Genomic DNA, 16,375 nt, shown 5'->3' on the forward strand with positions numbered 1-16,375 from the left:
GGCGTCGTCGATGGCGACGGGGCCTTGATCATGGGTCCCGACAGATGATCGTATATAGCCTCCGTCCGCTGTCCGTTTCTTCCCATCTCGTATCTTTCCATCGTGATTGCGGGGAGGCTTAATTCTTGATCATGCGCTTGTATTCGCTCGTATGGCTCTTTGCCGCGGCAGCTAGTGCGGTCGACATTAAGCATATCGGCATTAAAAAGACGTCTTCCCGACTTCCGGGCGCCTACATCTTTGAGTTTGAGGATGATAATGTATGTTGATCAAGTTGAGTTCAAGTTCACACCACTCACAAGATCTAGGACTGTTCAGACTTTTACGCCAAGGCTTCCGAGCATGGAACGACGCGGATGCAGTACGATTACAAGCTCTTCAAGGGCGCTTCGATTCAGTTCAACGATGTTGACCATGCGGAGGACTTGGCCGTCATGATGACCAAGATGCCGGCTGTCAAGCGGAGCTGGCCCGTCAAGATGATTAGCCTACCGACACCAGAGGTTCATTGGCAGGGCACACCAGGCAAGGACTACTCAGCCATTAGAAGGAGAGACTTGTATGGGAGGGATACGACTAACGACACCTTTTCGCCGCATATCATGACTCAGGTTGACAAGTTGCGAGCTGAGGGAGCGACAGGCAAGGGCATCAAGGTTGCCCTGGTCGACAGTGGTGTAAGTTACTTTCAAAACTCAGTCATTGCCGTTAGCTGCTGACTGGGGATATAGGTTGACTACACACATCCAGCTCTAGGAGGATGCTTTGGCCCTGGCTGTCTCGTCTCCTTCGGAACCGACCTCGTCGGCGACACCTACAACGGCAAGAACGCAGCAACCCCAGATGACGACCCGCAAGATTGCCAAGGACACGGAACTCACACTGCAGGAACCCTCGCGGCGCAGGCCAACTCGATGGGTTTCACCGGAGCTGCCCCAGGTGTCACCATCGGCGCGTACCGAGCGTTCGGCTGCAAGGGCGAGTCCGGTAACGACATTCTCATCGCCGCCTTCAACCGGGCTTTTGAAGACGGTGCGGATATCATCTCGGCGTCTATTGGAGGACCTGCCGGTTGGTCCGAGGACCCATGGGCTGTGGCAGTCTCCCGAATTGTCGACCAAGGAGTACCGTGTATCCTGTCAGCTGGCAACGCTGGTGAAGCTGGTCTATTCTACGCGAATACCGCTGGAAACGGAAAGCATGTTACAGCTGTTGCTTCATTCGACAACACGAAATCACTAGCCCTGTTCAACGTCTCGCACTACACCGTCAACGACGGCCCGAAGAACGAGTTTGGATCCTTGGCTGGAGCACCAGATGCTTGGAAGGGCGTCAAGCTGCCGCTCTGGGCTCTCAACTACAACACCACCGTCGCCGACGACGCATGCAGCCCGTTACCGGCGAATACTCCCGACCTCAGCAAGTATATCGTGCTCATCCGACGGGGCACATGCACATTTGAAGTCAAAGCTACCAACTTGGCCAAGTTTGGAGCCCAGTATATGATGATCTATAGCGACTTGGAGAATCTGATGCCTTATGACGTTTCAATGGTTGCGGGCATTAAAGCTGCGGCTATTGTTTCTCCCTCACAGGGTTTGGAGTGGATGAAGCATCTCAGCAAGGGAGAAAAGGTTGTGCTGGAAATGTCAGACGGAAGCGATGGAAACGTCATGCTCCAAGAGACCGTCAACAACATTACAGCCGGCGCTGTCAGCGCTTTCACATCTTGGGGTCCGACGTGGGAAATGGACGTCAAGCCACAGTTTGGAGCACCCGGAGGTGAGATCTTGTCTACTTATCCCAGAGATCAGGGCAGTTTCGCCGTCTTGTCTGGTACGTCGATGGCGACGCCCCTTTTGGCAGGTATCGTGGCCCTCATCGCCGAAGTCCGCGGAACACTTGACCCCATTTTCCTCGAGAACCTCCTTTCTTCCACCTCGAAGCCGCAGCTCTTCAACGACGGAAAAGCATTTTATAGATTTTTGGCTCCTGTTCCTCAACAGGGCAGTGGTATCGTGCAGGCTCATGATGCTGCTCACTCCAAGATTATCCTGAGCCCCTCGAGCCTGTCTTTCAACGATACGGACCACTTTGTCGAGTCTCTCAACTTTACTCTCAAGAACACCGGCAGCGAGGAGGTCGAATTTCAGATTTCGCATGTTCCTGCGGTTACAATGTATACTCTTGCAAAGGGCTACATGTATCCTGATGGATTCCCCAACGATTTTGCCAACGAGCAGGCCAGTGTCAGGTTCAGTGAGTCCAAGGTATCTATCTCTCCTGGAGACAGCATTGTTATCGAGGTGCTCCCCACTCCACCCCAAGGCGTTGATGCGAAGCGTCTGCCTGTCTGGTCTGGCTACGTAGCCATCAATGGCACAGACGGAAGCGCTCTCTCCCTCCCTTATCAAGGCCTCACCGGTTCCCTACACGACTCTCCAGTTCTCGGCCCCAACGACACCTGGATTACATCATCAACCGATGAAAACTTTTTCCCAGCCAAGGCAAACAAGACATGGATTCTCCCGAAGGCTGGCACAGCCAACAACCAGACGGACGAGCTCCCAGCCGTTGTTTGGTTCCTAGCCCTGGGAACCGCCAAGCTGCACGGCGACATCATCCCCGTGACAACGGACAAGTCATCCTCGTCCGGAAAGGCCAGGGTCATCGGCGAGCCTGTCAACTTTCCCCTTCTGTGGAACCCCATGGGTCGCAACTCACAGCCTTTCACGGGAGAGCTAGCAGGAGGTGGCTTTGCGCCAGCGGGGATGTACGTGGTTCGGTACAGGGCGTTAAGGATATTTGGAAATGAGAATGATGAGAAAGATTGGGATGAATCGTACTCACCGCCGTTTGCGATACAGTACGCGCAATGATTTGGTTGTAGAATAAAAGGAATGGTTACGGGTTTATGTATTGGATAACAAAGGTTAGAAGCTTGGAACCTTGTTGGCATAATGAAGCATAGAATAGTTTTAAATGTACAAGTCAGCCAAGAGAGCTAGACATGAGTTTATAGTTAAATATCAATTAAAAGAGCAGTTGATCTAGCAAGCTCGGTATTCTTGCAACAGAGGTTGGTTTGCCAAGGTCCAAGCTGCTGGCAGGCTGCAGTGACCTGGCCACGTCGGTTATCAGGTTCTCATAGAAGTATAGACTTACGGATTTAGACGCCACAGAGGAGCACCCAAGGACAACCGTCTCCGTCCGTGCTCTTGAAAATTTTATAAAATAGCAGTCTTGGAATAAAACGTCCGTCGTGGCCGAGACCTTCGGTCATGACCTCCGGACCCCACCCCGGGAGGACTCTGTCATGCCCCTTTTCTGATTGGCCAGTAGCTCCGATGGTAGATGCACATGCTACGGCGGTCGAAGATGGGAGAATTTGACATGACATTGATCCAAGCGGATACAAAAAGGATCTTTTTTCTCTTTCATCTTGAGAGTCCAGTACATCAATCTTGATCTTTTTTTGGGAACAGAACTACCGTCTTGTGCAATCGACAATCGTCCAAATACCTTCAACATCTCCCAAAATGCCCCCAGAAACACCACCACCAACGAAACAAGAACCTTCCCCCATGCACGACCTCGAGAACAATTCCACACAAACCAAAACCAATGCCTCAGCCTTCAAATCCCTGGGATGGCTCGACCGTTTCCTCGCCCTCTGGATCTTCCTCGCCATGGCGGTAGGCATCATCCTGGGCAACTTTGTACCCTCGACAGGTCCAGCACTGGAAAAGGGCAAGTTTGTTGGCGTCTCGGTGCCCATTGGTATGATATTTCTTTCGAGGTCCATACGTGGTAGCTAATGATCCAAGCGGTTGGTCTTCTCGTCATGATGTACCCCATCCTTTGCAAGGTGCGGTACGAGTGTCTTCATGAGATCTTTTCTCAGCGGGATATCTGGAGGCAGATACTCTTCAGCATTGTCATTAACTGGATCGTTGCGCCCTTTCTCATGGTATGTTCCTTCCATCGCCAGATATAATGTCGCCTCTAAAAAGGGTATCAACATGATGGACAAGAACCTGGCACCTGTACTTGTGCTGACCTGAACAGCTTGGCCTGGCATGGGCATTTCTCCCAGATAAACCCGAACTCCGCATCGGCCTCATCCTCGTAGGCCTAGCAAGATGTATCGCCATGGTCCTGATCTGGAACGGCCTCGCAGGAGGTGACAGCGAGTACTGCGCCATCCTTGTGGCCATCAACTCGATCCTCCAGATGGCCCTTTACGCCCCCATGGCCATCTTCTTCATCAGCATCATCAGTAGAGAAGAGGGCGCACTCGAAGTATCCTACTCGACCGTCGCCACGAGTGTAGCCGTGTTCCTAGGGATTCCCCTTGGTGCTGCTGTTATAACCCGGTTCTCCCTTCGAGCGACGCTTGGTGCAGATTGGTATGAGCGGGTATTCCTGCGCATCGCCTCGCCGTGGTCCCTCATCGGACTTTTATACACAATCCTCATCCTCTTTGCTTCGCAGGGCCACCAAGTAGTCCACCAAATCGTATCAGTCGTCCGTGTCGCAGCGCCCCTAATCGTCTACTTTATCGTCATCTTCTTCGCAACGCTTCTCATGGCGCGGAAATGGGGATTTGGATACCCGCTCTCGACGACACAGAGCTTCACGGCTGCGAGCAACAACTTTGAGCTTGCGATAGCAGTGGCCATCGCCACCTATGGACCGGGTAGTGACCAGGCGCTCGCGGCGACCGTGGGGCCGTTGATTGAAGTTCCGGTGTTGTTGGGGTTGGTGTATCTCCTCCGGTGGGTTTCGGATAAATGGAGTTGGAGGACTTAAGTGTGGTAGGGTGTTTAATAGAGTCGAGAGGTTGGAGGAAAAGGGGTTAGGCATAGTGTAATAGACTCGGCGAGCATCAAGTCATCTCATCCATGAGATCTAAAAGATCTGTGTTCCGGACCAAGCAGTTATCGTTGTTGGAGCAGCCGAGAGCAGCTCGTGCCTGAGACATATCCGAGTTTCCTCGAATCTGAGCCAGAATGGTGGCAGCCTCCATGCAGTGAATCTTGTCCAGCGGCTTGGGGTTTGAAGTCTCCTGAGATTCAGGCCGTGGTTGGGGGCGACAACTGATTGTGGGCGTGTCTGCCTCTTGCTTGCAGGGTTGTGGGGAGGGGGCTGCTGGCGTAGGTGTTGCTGAAGAGCGTGCCTTGAGCTGTCTTTGAGAAGAACATGGAGCACATCCGCTAGGCTGCGAGCAAGCTACTGGTCTCGGGGCAATAGTCACCGGCGACGCAGCACAAGGTGAATTTGACGCAGGGGTACATGCCATGGACACTGTAGAAGATGCTCCGGCCCTCGCAGCCTCGAGATGAGCCTCAACTTCATCGGCGGCAACCCCTTTCGAGGCGAGGAGGCTCCTGAGCGCGGCGTTCTCACCAGCGACGGCCCTCGCTACACGCTGCATCTCAAGAGTAGCCTGTCCATCGCGGGTCTCGTACTCACGAACCCGACGCTGCAGGTCTTCGAGGAGTTCACGCTGTCTCGCACGCGAGCGACGCTGATTCTCTCGGTTGAGAGCGAGAGATTCGGGGGTTCGGTTCTAAGGTCAGTCAGTAGTGCCAATTGATCCCAACAAGGGTCGTTTTCATACCTTTCGTGGCATCGGTTAAAAGATCAAACATGTATTATCTCAAGACCAAACAGGCAAACAAATTGTAATGAAAGAATCGATGAGATCACAAGTCACGACGAGATTACGTGGCTCTAGACTCTCGTCGAGGGAAGCCTTGTCCAGCAAATTTTAGTTCCCACCAGCCATCGGATGAAAAGGAACTGAGTGCCTCCACTCTCACAAGCCATATCAGACATTCACCTCAACATTTGACCATTCTCTATCATATGTACATTATACGATATGTAAGCTGTTGATTTATAGCCGTATTATGATACTCTAAATAATATTGATAGATCTTATCTATCCCCATATCTCAGCAAATCCCCAAAATCTGATTTCAAAGCCCCCTCCACTTTTTTTTTCTACTCTCTTCCCCAGTTGCCCACCCCTGGCTGCAAGTTTCTCAATTAGGTAATCTCTCGGCCTCCAAATTCCGGCACATGGGCATTCTTTTCCCCCATCGTCATTAACTTCTTCTTTTTTTTTTCTTCTTCTTCCCCCGCCGCCAATTGATCCGTCGCACAACATTCAAGACCAATTAAACTGTCTGCAGTCAGTCAGTTGCCATGATTTGCAACGCTTGTCGTCGCGCTGCGATGCGCACACGCCTTCCTATGCGATCTCTCCTCCGAGCTCCCACAGTCTCTCGCTCAACAACGCCCTTCTCCATCCGTCAACCCGCTCGTCTCCTCTCAACGTCTCTACCCCGACGAGCCTCCCCAGCTCTAGAGGAAGAACCTGATCTACCCTCAATGACACCTGCCGAATCCGCCATTGCCGAGATCCTCGCAGAGAAACTCTCCCCGAGCGAGCTGCTCGTCCAAGACGTCTCAGGCGGCTGTGGAAGCATGTACGCCATCGATATCACATCCGCCGCCTTCAAGGGCCAGACAATCCTCAAGCAGCAGCGTATGGTGAATGCTGCGTTGGGCGATCTCGTCAAGGGCTGGCACGGGGTGCAGATCCGGACAAAAGTTCCCTCAGAGGCGTAACAAAAAAAAAAATTCAAGAGCAAATTAAGACGACGAAATTCATGAGCTAGACGGCATAAAAACACACACATTGAGAAGGGCATGGGACGGGAACGGCTATTGTACAATTACGGCAACTGGAACAAACTGGGCGTCAAGTCTTGAAATTGAGGAGATGTGACAGTTTCGAGTCCGGTGAATAGGTCAACAATGACTTTGCCCTGGGCCATTGGTATTCTTTTTCACCAAGCCCGAGACTGTCATATCTCCTCAGTTTCAAGACTTGGCGCTTCGTTTCGGGAGGACAGAAGCTGGGAAACTCGGGAGGTCACCGTCACTACACCATTGGGACATTGGGAGACGGGTCTTTTATTTACGGCATTGTATTACCAAAGACGACCCAAGGGTCGAGGCGCACATATCGGCGGTCAGATTAGAAAAATCTCATCTTTGCATTCAACAGAACTTGGCCGACAGCCCATGAGCGCCGCGTCCAAGGGCAATAACGACCTTGGCCTTGGATCCTCGGTGACAACGGTCTGAAGCCTTTTCCGAGCGAGTTCGAGGTTGTGAAGCTGAGTTGTCTTAATCTCCAAGACAACGAGGGCACATTCATGTCAAGTTGGACATTCAAGAGTAGGTGAATTTCTCGCGACTTGGTCTTCGGCGTGAGGATCAGGCATCAACAGCGTAAGGAGTCTTTTAGTTGTTAGCATCTACTCCCTCCTGAGTAGCAGCACATTCATTACCATCACCTCACATCAACGAGCCAATCACTCATGGTAAAGAAATATTGATATTGAACATGTCTTGTAAATCCAATCAATGCCTTGCGCCTCATACACATCCCACCACTTCTCTATCCTCCATCATTTCTAATGTCTTGACGACGTGACGTAAAACCATAAGCAGCGTAAATCGCCTCTAAAAACACACATTAGGAGATTCCTCCGAATCGAATGTCCTTTGATCCTCCTCCTACTCTAATCCTCTACTGCTGGAGATACTTGAGAATCTGCTCCCGCTCCTCAACGGGCATGACTCTCAGCACCTCACGAACACCAGTCCAGCCAGCCTTAGCGTGGCCTCGGACAACACTGGCAACCTCGGCAGCCAGCACCTCAGACTTGAGAGAATCAACCTTCTCACCAATAGTCTTGCGCTCAGTCTCATACCACTCAGTCACGGCCTGATCATCCTTCTCCCAGTCGACGATACCCGACCAGCTGCGGAGAAGGTGCAGGTACTTGGCACGCGTCTCGGCGTTCTTAGCAGCAGTCTGGCTGTGCGAAGTGCTGATGATGGTCGAGGTCATGCGGCGGATGATGTACTCCTCGTTGAGACGGCGGCGGAGACGCCAGTAGAAGTAGCGACGAGCGTTGGTCCACTCAAGAGAGTCTCGGATAACACCCTTGGCCTTCATGCGGCCAGCACGGTCGTGCAGGTCGGCGAACTGAACGGCGATCTGGGCGTACACGGGCAGCAGCTGCTTCTCGCGGATGGCCATCTTCTTCTTAATCTCGTCGGTCTCCTCGGTAGACAGGCTGAGGTCCTCGAGCTGCTTCTTGAGGGAGGCATACTCAGGATCCATGCGTTCCATGGTCTTGACCTGCTTGTCCTTGCGGTACTTGATACCAATGATACCCTCGGGCTCAAGGACACCACCACGGGCCTCGACATCGGCGTACATCTCCATAGCTGTGGGGTTGATGGTAGGGTCGACGACGACCCAAGATCCACCACGGAGCTCACCGAAGGGAGGAATGTAGATGAAGATGGGCTGCTCGTACTTGACGAGGGCATCGACGATGAAAGATCCATACTTGAGCACCTCGTTGTACATGTCTCGCTGACCACCAGAGAAACCACGCCAGTTGGCAAGGATCATCAGGGGCAGCTGCTCACCGTTGTTGAAGTCGTTGATAGCCTGGGCAGTCTTGAAGGCAGAGTTGGGGTACCACACACCACCGGCCTCGTTGCTGACCTGCTCGATAGAGTCAGGGTTGGCAGGGTCGGCAGGAGTAATGTTCTCAACCGATCGAGTCTCGACAGCAATGACACCCATGGGGATACCACCAAGACGAGCACGACCGACAACAACAGTCTTGGCCCAGCCACCGAGAGCCTCGACGAACGAGTCCTTGTCGAACAGACCAGACTCGAAACCGTCCTCACCCTCGCGGCCACCAATCATCCACCGGACATCATAGGGCTGCTTCTGGGGAGGGAAGTAGGTGATGTCACGATCCCAGTCATCCACGCTAGGGCTGACGGGCACGGGGCTGTTGCGCTTCTCGGGAACAAACGACATCCACTCGACAATCTTGGAGACACCAGCAAAGTCGTCGTTAGCGGTCATGTGGGAGACACCGTTGCGGTACATGATCTGAGTGCCACCCAGCTGCAGGTTAGAGGTGTACACCTCACGACCAAGCAGGTTGTTAAGGGCAGGGGCACCAGTCAGGATGATGGGCTGACCCTCAATCTGGACAGCACGCTGACCGAGACGGACGAGGTAAGCACCAATACCTATTAAATATTAGAGAAGCACTTTCGTTAATGGACAAATCAACTTACCAACTGATCGGCAGGTCACCAGGGTCACGGTGAAGATGTCGTTGTAGGCTCGGCTGGTGGCACCGGCAATAAGACCGGATCCCCTCAGACACTCAACACCAAGACCCTCCTCCTTACCAATGATGGTGACAATCTTGTGTCGCTTCTCACCATCCTCAGAGACCTCCTCGGTGATGACGTCCTTCTCGAAGCGGGTTTTGGCCTCCTCGTCAAGGTAGAGGTATCGGAAGCCGCCCAGCTGGTTGCTGGCGTCGTTCCAAGCAACCTTGAAGTGGCCCATGAGCTCATCCGCAAGACCAAGGCGAGCACCAGAGTTGGCAGACAGGTAGATACGGGGAATGCCAAGCTTGCGAGCAAGCTCAGTGCACTTGTAGAAGAAGTCATCTTCCTTGGGGCCGAAAGAACCAATCTTGTAGGTGATATCGTTGGCAATGACGATGAATCGTCGGCCATTGGGATACTCAGGGGTGCGAGCCCGGAAGATCCAACCAACCATACCACAAGTGTTGGTACCAGGCTCACGGTTCACCTCGTCAAGGTTGTCCTTGTCATCAAGCACAAGCTCGGTGAAGCTGATGCAGTCACCAGTCTTGGGCTGCTGAGCGGCCAGACTGGGCTGAAGCTTGACGGCCTTGGTCCAGGTGTTCTGGATAGCCTGTCGGAACAGCTCAGGGAAATCATAGACGTACTGAGTTCCCATGAGGTGAGCCTTGTATCGCTTAGGCTGGAGCCAGTTCTTGGTGGCATAGGGGGTAGAGACGGGCAGCAGATGCATGGGACCCTTCTCGTGGGTACCACCAATGCTGTGGAAGACCCACTCGCCCTTCTCCGACTTGCGCTCAGCGTACATGTCGACGTCGACGACATATCCGGAGGTGTTGGTAATGACAACACGGAGAGGGTAAGGAGTTCCGGTCTGGGGATCCGTGCAAATAATGCGGATCTCGACCTGGGCGATACGGAGGCGCCAAGCTCGGATACCGAATCGATCAAGGAAGCCCTGCAGAGACTCCTCAACCTCCTTGGGCTGGAGCTGGAACACGGGGGTGAAGTTGATGAAGACCTGGTTCAGATCGGAGTTGTTGTTGCCGATAATCTCCAGGGCATCAAAGATGTCGTTGACGACACGGTCAGCCTCAGAGATGAGATACTCGGCAGTAGGGATCTCGTCCCGAAGACGACCAGGTCGGATGACAGCACGAGTAAAGTATCGCTTGTCAGTGTCCACAGTCTTGCCAATACCCTCGTAAACGTGGATACTCTTGTTCTCAGTGAAAACAGGCTTGATGTGGAACTTGGCCAGACGAGCAAGCTCAAGCTGGAAAGCAAGAGCGGGCTCGCTGTGACGAATGCTGTCATCTTCCTTGTACGCAGGTCCTCGGAAGGTGTAGTATCCGGGGTAGGAGCCATCGCTGTGACCACAGATGAAAGTCAGACGACGGACACCTCGAGCGAGGAGCTCATCCTTGTACTGCTCAACGATAGGCAGGATGCGCTCAAGAGTCTCACGATCATCGCGGCTCTCAGAATCGCGGATAGCGACGTTGACAACAGCGGACAGCTCCTCCTCCTCCTGCTTGGCCTGGACGGGCTTGCGCTTGCCACTCAGGTCAGGGATAAGACCGGGAGTGGTGTGCTTCTTCCTCTGCCTCTGCTCAGTAGCCAGAGCCTCAAGAGCCTTGCCGATGAGATCCTCAGCATCGTCGATGTACTTGCAAGGAACAATGACACCCTTGCGAGTAGGCTCATCCTCCCACTTGTGGGTGAGGTAGGACATATCGCTGATCGAGTGAATTCGCTTAAAATTGAACTCGCCTCCGCTGGGGGTAGCAGGGGTAGAGGGAGCAGCAGACTGCAGGGGCAGACCGAACTCGGACTGGCCGAGCTTGCGAAGCTGGAAGTCCCAAGAGACAAACAGGGGAGCATCAGACTCGTCCTGGTGGTACTCAATCTGCTTGAGGATGTAGGCACGGTACGCACGGCGAACGTAAACCTCAAGAGAAGCCAGAGACACCCAGGGGTCATCGTGAGCGAAGAACATGGTCAAGACGTCGAAGACAGTGTACTTGGAGTCGACGACCTCCTTGATGATGTCCAGGCTAGGCTCTCTGTGGTCCCAGCCAGTCTCACCGTATCGGGACTCGATAACTGAGGTGCGCAGGATGTGCTCCAGCTGGGCAGTTCTCTCCTCGAGGGAAGGAAGAGAGCATTGGATCATGATCTCACGGGCCTTGAGAGAGACCTTGGAGGTGGGGCGCGAAGACTGGAGCTCGGTGAGCTTGCGAAGAGTGTCGCGAAGGTTCTTGGCAATGTTGCCGGCCTTGGGCTTGTTGGGGCGGTACTCCTCGAGAATAGCCAGGATGAAGGAGCTCTTGGCGCTCACACGGCTATGAGACAGGACAGTGTGAACAACCTTCATGATGTCGTCCTTGTGCTGGTCACGGAGCTTAAGAACAACAGCATCCTCCTGAGGCTGATTCATGAAGAGGTTCTCAACCTCCCAGTACTGGTTGAGAAGACCCTTGATGACGGAAAGCTCACGGTTCCTCTGGCCCTCAGAGTACATGTCGATGACCTCAGTAAGGGGAGCGAGGGTGGTCTTGAGCATGTCGGCATCAGCAGGAGCGACATTGTCCTCGAGGAACCGGTGGAAAGCCTTGCCAAGGGACTTGGCAGGGAACTCGGCATGTCGGGACTTGGCGCGGTCGACGATCTGAGTGAACTGGGCGTCGAGCTTCTGGGGCATGCGGGCGTGGAGGGCAGAGAACTGAGCGTTCCACTCGCTGTAAGGCAGCTCAGGGTCTCGGAGAACCTCAATGAGCTCCTTGAGGGTAGGCAGCATAATGACAGAGTTGTCGTAGCCGAGGAGGATGTTGTTGAGGATGTTGTAGAGGAGGGAGAAGCGCTGAGCGGGCTTGGAACCAATGACAACAGGCTCGCCGTAGGCAGGGAGCTTGTCAACGAAAGCCTGGGCCTGCTTCACGCGGGTGGGATCATCCAGAGCAAGGATACCAAGGATGTCACCAGCCTCGAGGGTGGCTCCGGGCTGCTTGATGAGCTGGACAACACCATCTTCCTGAGCGACGAGGGGCATGTACATCTTCATGACCTCGACCTCAGCATAGGTCTGACCAGCTCGGACGTGGGAACCGTTCTCGACAGTGTACTTGACGAGCTTACCAGGGCTAGGAGAGCGAAGCTGGGTAGGGTCGTTCTCCTGCTCCAACAGGCAGGTCTTGTTGTCGACGGATATACGGGTGGCGCCAACTTCCTCCTTCCAGTAGACATTGTGGCTTCGTCCGTCGAGCAGGATAAGGAGACCACCGTCGCTCAGAGCACGAACGCCAACCGAGCACTTGGAGCCGTTGATGAAGAGATGGTAGCTGTCAGAGCTGGCACGGGTAGCGGTGAACTTGTATCGGAAACCCTCGTAGATGAAGTCGATGGTGAAGACCGTCTTAAGGATATCTTTGGAGGGAACCTGACCCTTCTCGAGGCCAGCGCGATACTCGGCCATGCAAGCCTCACTGGCAATGTGAGCCTTGGTGATGGCACCACAGACAACGGCGAGCATAGTCTCAGGTCGCTCAGCGGTAAGACGCTTGGAGATGAGCTCATCCAGCCAACCAGTGGAGATTGTGTTCTCCTCGAAGGCCTCGGTCTCGAGAAGCTTGACGAGGTACTCGATGGTGGTTCGGAAATCACCACGAATGCTCAGCTCCTTGAGAGCCATAACCATGTGCTTCCGCGAAGCAGAACGGTTCTCGCCATAAGCGAAAATGTGACCGAACTGAGAGTCCGAGAAACTGTGAATACCACCCTGCGAACCGACGGAGAAGTAACCCCAGACGTTGGAGCTACTCCTGAAGTTGAGCTCGTGCATGACACCGTTGGAAGGCTTGAAACCCTCACCGGGATCCTCAGAAGTGATTCGGCAAGCGGTGGTGTGGCCCTTGGGCTGGGGTCGTCGCTGGCTCAGAGCAGTGCCCTCGTTCTTGAATTCGAAGTCGATCTCGCTCGACGTCTTGGGGTCGACGCCGTACAGGAGTCGAATATCGCGGATGCGGTGAAGGGGAAGACCCATAGCAATCTGCAGCTGAGCAGCAGGCAGATCGACACCACTGACCATCTCCGTGGTAGGATGCTCGACCTGGAGACGGGGGTTGAGCTCCAGGAAGTAGAACTTGTCGTCGGCGTGGGAGTAGAGGTACTCAACAGTACCGGCGGAGACGTAACCGACCAGCTTACCGAGACGGACAGCGGCGTCCTCCATGGCCTTGAACGTGTCGGGCTTCGCAATGGTGACGGGAGCCTCCTCAATAATCTTCTGGTGACGTCGCTGAACGGAGCAATCTCGGCCGAAGAGGGAGATGTTGTTGCCGTACTGATCAGCGAGCAGCTGGACTTCGAGATGTCGGGCGTTGCCGGCGAGCTTCATGATGAAGATGGGAGAGCCAGGAATTTCGCTGGCGGCGGCCTTGTAGAGAGCCTCGAAACCCTCCTCACCTTCGGCCTTTCGAATACCCTTACCACCACCACCCTCGGAGGCCTTGATCATGACGGGGAAGCCAATCTCCTTGGCCTTCTCCAGACCTTCCTCCCACGAGGTCACGCATCCCTTGGCGTAGATGTCGTCGGCAACGGTGACAATGCCCTTGTCGTCGACAGCGACGTCTCTGACGCCAGTTCCCGACCAGGGAATGCAAGGCACGTCGGCGTGTTGTGCTACGATTGTGGAGGAGATCTTGTCGCCTAGTGATCGCATGGCGGAGCCGGGGGGACCGATGAAGACGATCTTCTTTGGGGAGGCGGCCAGCGACTCTGGCAGCTTGGGGTTCTCGGAGGCGTGGCCCCTGAGTTGGTCAGTATCTTGTGTATACAGAATCGCAGCCAGCAAAGACTCACCATCCAGCCCACACGGCATGGACATTCATGCGCTCAGCAATATCCACAATCAGCTCGACGTTGGCATAGTTGTGGTTGTTGGTGCCGCCGGGAACCTCGACGTAGTGGTCGGCCATTCGAATGTACTCTGCGTTGGCCTGCAGATCTTCGGGGGTAGCCATCACAGTGAAGTGAATGGCTCGCTCGTCGCCGAACGTTTCGTAGGCCCATTTTCGGACTGATCGGATCTCCTTGACGGCGGCGATACCGTTGTTCGCAATGAGGACCTGTAACACGCGAGCAAGCTCTGGTCAGCTCAACAATTCTACCACGGACATTTTGGCGGGGTCGAGATGCCGCTCTGGGAACCTCGAAACTCGCAAAAGGGGCTTCTCACGTTGGTAATAACGGTGTGACCGCCGTTCTGGACAACAAAGTCCTTGACCTTGCTGGGGGGCGCATTCTCTACTCGGTTTCCGCCGATGAAGTGGTCTGCGATATTGAACTTCTCTGCATACGACGCCTTGCCATTGACGTAGGGCACCGACCGCCCATTGGCACCCTCCTGGGCACCAGCTGAGATCTCAGTCATGGCTGCTGCGTTGTGTGTATGTGAAAGAGAAGGAGGAGGAGGAAAAGAAAGAATCGCGGGCGGAGGAGATTATGGATTTGTTGGAAAAAAAGAGGTTTCCAGGAGGAGGAAGAATTGATGAGCTTTGGTTCGCTGTCTCTGCTCAGGGCGTCATGAACCGGAACAGTCAGGCGGGTGCGCGCAGGGCAGGCACGGCAGGGGTAGCTCCGACCCAGAAAAAAAAAACAAAGACCTTCTCTGGTTGTTGGGAAGGCTCAGTGGAAAGCGTCCCGGTAGGTGGGAGCGGATGGTATACGCGCTAAAAAATAATACAAGAGGGCGAAGGGGGATTAAAATGAGGTGGATAGGATAAGGATGTCGAAGGGAGAGAAGACTTTGTATGTACTGAACGTTGAGGAGGACGTTCAGGGATTATACAGAGAACAGGGCTTCACAACCTATTCGTCTTCCAATTGATTCTCTATGGGACTTGAGAAGAGGAGGAGAGGGGGACGAAGATCAGAAGAGAAAATCTGTCTGAAGGATGCGGGAGACCTCAAGTACAAAAAAAAAACGAAGCTACAAGACATGCACAATGGTTACGGGATCTGCCCAATCCCCTTGCACCTGGAGCTAATCCCGCCACGGATGGTCCCTCCTCTGCGGGTTGTTGACCTCCACTCTGGTCTCTACTGTTGGCTTAACTCACTTGTTGTTGGCTAGGTGGTGGCAAGCCCTTTGCTCGGCAGCTGGCGGGGGAGACAAACTAGAACTGTTGGGACGGGAAGACAAGATGGAAGGCCGGGCGTAAGCCGAGCGATCAAGGGGTGGAGGGGGGGCCGGGATTGGGAAACCAGCAAAGGGGAAAAAAAGTGACACACTGACTCCCCCAATGGAAAAAAAAAATTGGAGGTGGCTCCGGTGGAGTTCCCAGGTGGTGATCTCCCAGGTGGAATTGGCGCGTCCTGTTCAGGGTCCAGCGGGAGACATGGAAGTTCAATGGGTGAGGTGAGGTCGAGGGTTGAGGGGCCGGCACTCGCTCCAGGTGGGGATGCTCTCTCTCTGTCCCTCTGGCCAAGGCGGGCCAGGCGGCTCCGGGGAGCAGCGCGGTTGAGCGGGCACATTTAGTAAGGGGGGCGTGGCAGATTTCCCCTTCCCATCGCGCGGGGACTCTCGGGTTTGTTGGAGACGAAGCCCGTAGACGGAGACCGAACGACTTGCCGGAATCCGCATCGGAAGCCGGCTTATAATTGATGATGCTCATGATGTAGGCATGATCATGAGTACGATTCATTCTATTTGACGGGTTCCGATACCGAGATGGCTGATAACCAGACGACCTGCTCATTCTGGACCTGCCATCAGCTGACTGTGCGTGTAAGTGGCCGTCCAACAAGAGATGCAAGCTGGGGAGATGAGATGGATAAGATATGTCGTCATGACACGAGCATCTTGACCAAAAATTGCCTGAAAACGATGGACGCATGAAAACAAAGATGAGAAGAAGTAATTGAATAAAGAATTGAAATTAGCCCCCAAGAAAGGCATCACGTATTACGCCCCCATGTCAAAACTAACTCGGAACCCGATCGATCACCAGTTGGATAATACGATTTCCCAAAGAAGCCCAATTCATTACCGAAATGTCCGGGCTGACCACGCGAAAAAATCGCATGCACGTCACGATATAACAAACCCACTGTTCGTCAAACACTTTCTCTCGTA

General features: G+C 53.9%; 5 protein-coding genes across 5 annotated transcripts; 3 read left to right on the top strand and 2 right to left on the bottom strand.

Annotated features, from left to right (window-relative positions):
* Positions 1-131: 131 nt before the first annotated feature.
* On the top strand, positions 132-2,879 carry NECHADRAFT_39203 (uncharacterized protein; the record flags this gene model as incomplete). The annotated part of the gene is made up of 3 exons (XM_003045417.1): positions 132-260; positions 309-677; positions 732-2,879. 3 exons carry the CDS (start codon positions 132-134, stop codon positions 2,877-2,879), a joined length of 2,646 nt encoding a protein of 881 aa, XP_003045463.1.
* A 705-nt stretch (positions 2,880-3,584) lies between these two features.
* Positions 3,585-4,812, top strand: NECHADRAFT_93033 (uncharacterized protein; the record flags this gene model as incomplete). The annotated part of the gene is made up of 3 exons (XM_003045418.1): positions 3,585-3,780; positions 3,828-3,970; positions 4,069-4,812. The coding sequence occupies 3 exons, from the start codon at positions 3,585-3,587 to the stop codon at positions 4,810-4,812; spliced, it is 1,083 nt and encodes a 360-aa protein (XP_003045464.1).
* Positions 4,813-4,888: 76 nt separating this feature from the next.
* NECHADRAFT_79559 (uncharacterized protein) lies at positions 4,889-5,635 on the bottom strand (the record flags this gene model as incomplete). The annotated part of the gene is made up of 2 exons (XM_003045553.1): positions 4,889-5,572; positions 5,624-5,635. 2 exons carry the CDS (start codon positions 5,633-5,635, stop codon positions 4,889-4,891), a joined length of 696 nt encoding a protein of 231 aa, XP_003045599.1.
* A 608-nt stretch (positions 5,636-6,243) lies between these two features.
* NECHADRAFT_79560 (uncharacterized protein) lies at positions 6,244-6,639 on the top strand (the record flags this gene model as incomplete). Its single annotated transcript, XM_003045419.1, has 1 exon — positions 6,244-6,639. The coding sequence occupies one exon, from the start codon at positions 6,244-6,246 to the stop codon at positions 6,637-6,639; it is 396 nt and encodes a 131-aa protein (XP_003045465.1).
* Positions 6,640-7,396: 757 nt separating this feature from the next.
* Positions 7,397-14,683, bottom strand: NECHADRAFT_60541 (uncharacterized protein). Its single transcript, XM_003045554.1, has 4 exons — positions 14,477-14,683; positions 14,101-14,366; positions 9,196-14,048; positions 7,397-9,147 (listed from the first exon to the last, which is right to left on the bottom strand). Exons 1-4 carry the CDS (start codon positions 14,669-14,671, stop codon positions 7,610-7,612), a joined length of 6,852 nt encoding a protein of 2,283 aa, XP_003045600.1. The 5' UTR covers positions 14,672-14,683; the 3' UTR covers positions 7,397-7,609.
* Between the last annotated feature and the right edge of the window lie 1,692 nt (positions 14,684-16,375).

Source organism: Fusarium vanettenii, assembly GCF_000151355.1.
Source record: "Fusarium vanettenii 77-13-4 chromosome 4 genomic scaffold NECHAsca_19_chr4_3_0, whole genome shotgun sequence".
Classification (NCBI taxonomy): Eukaryota; Fungi; Ascomycota; class Sordariomycetes; order Hypocreales; family Nectriaceae; genus Fusarium; species Fusarium vanettenii.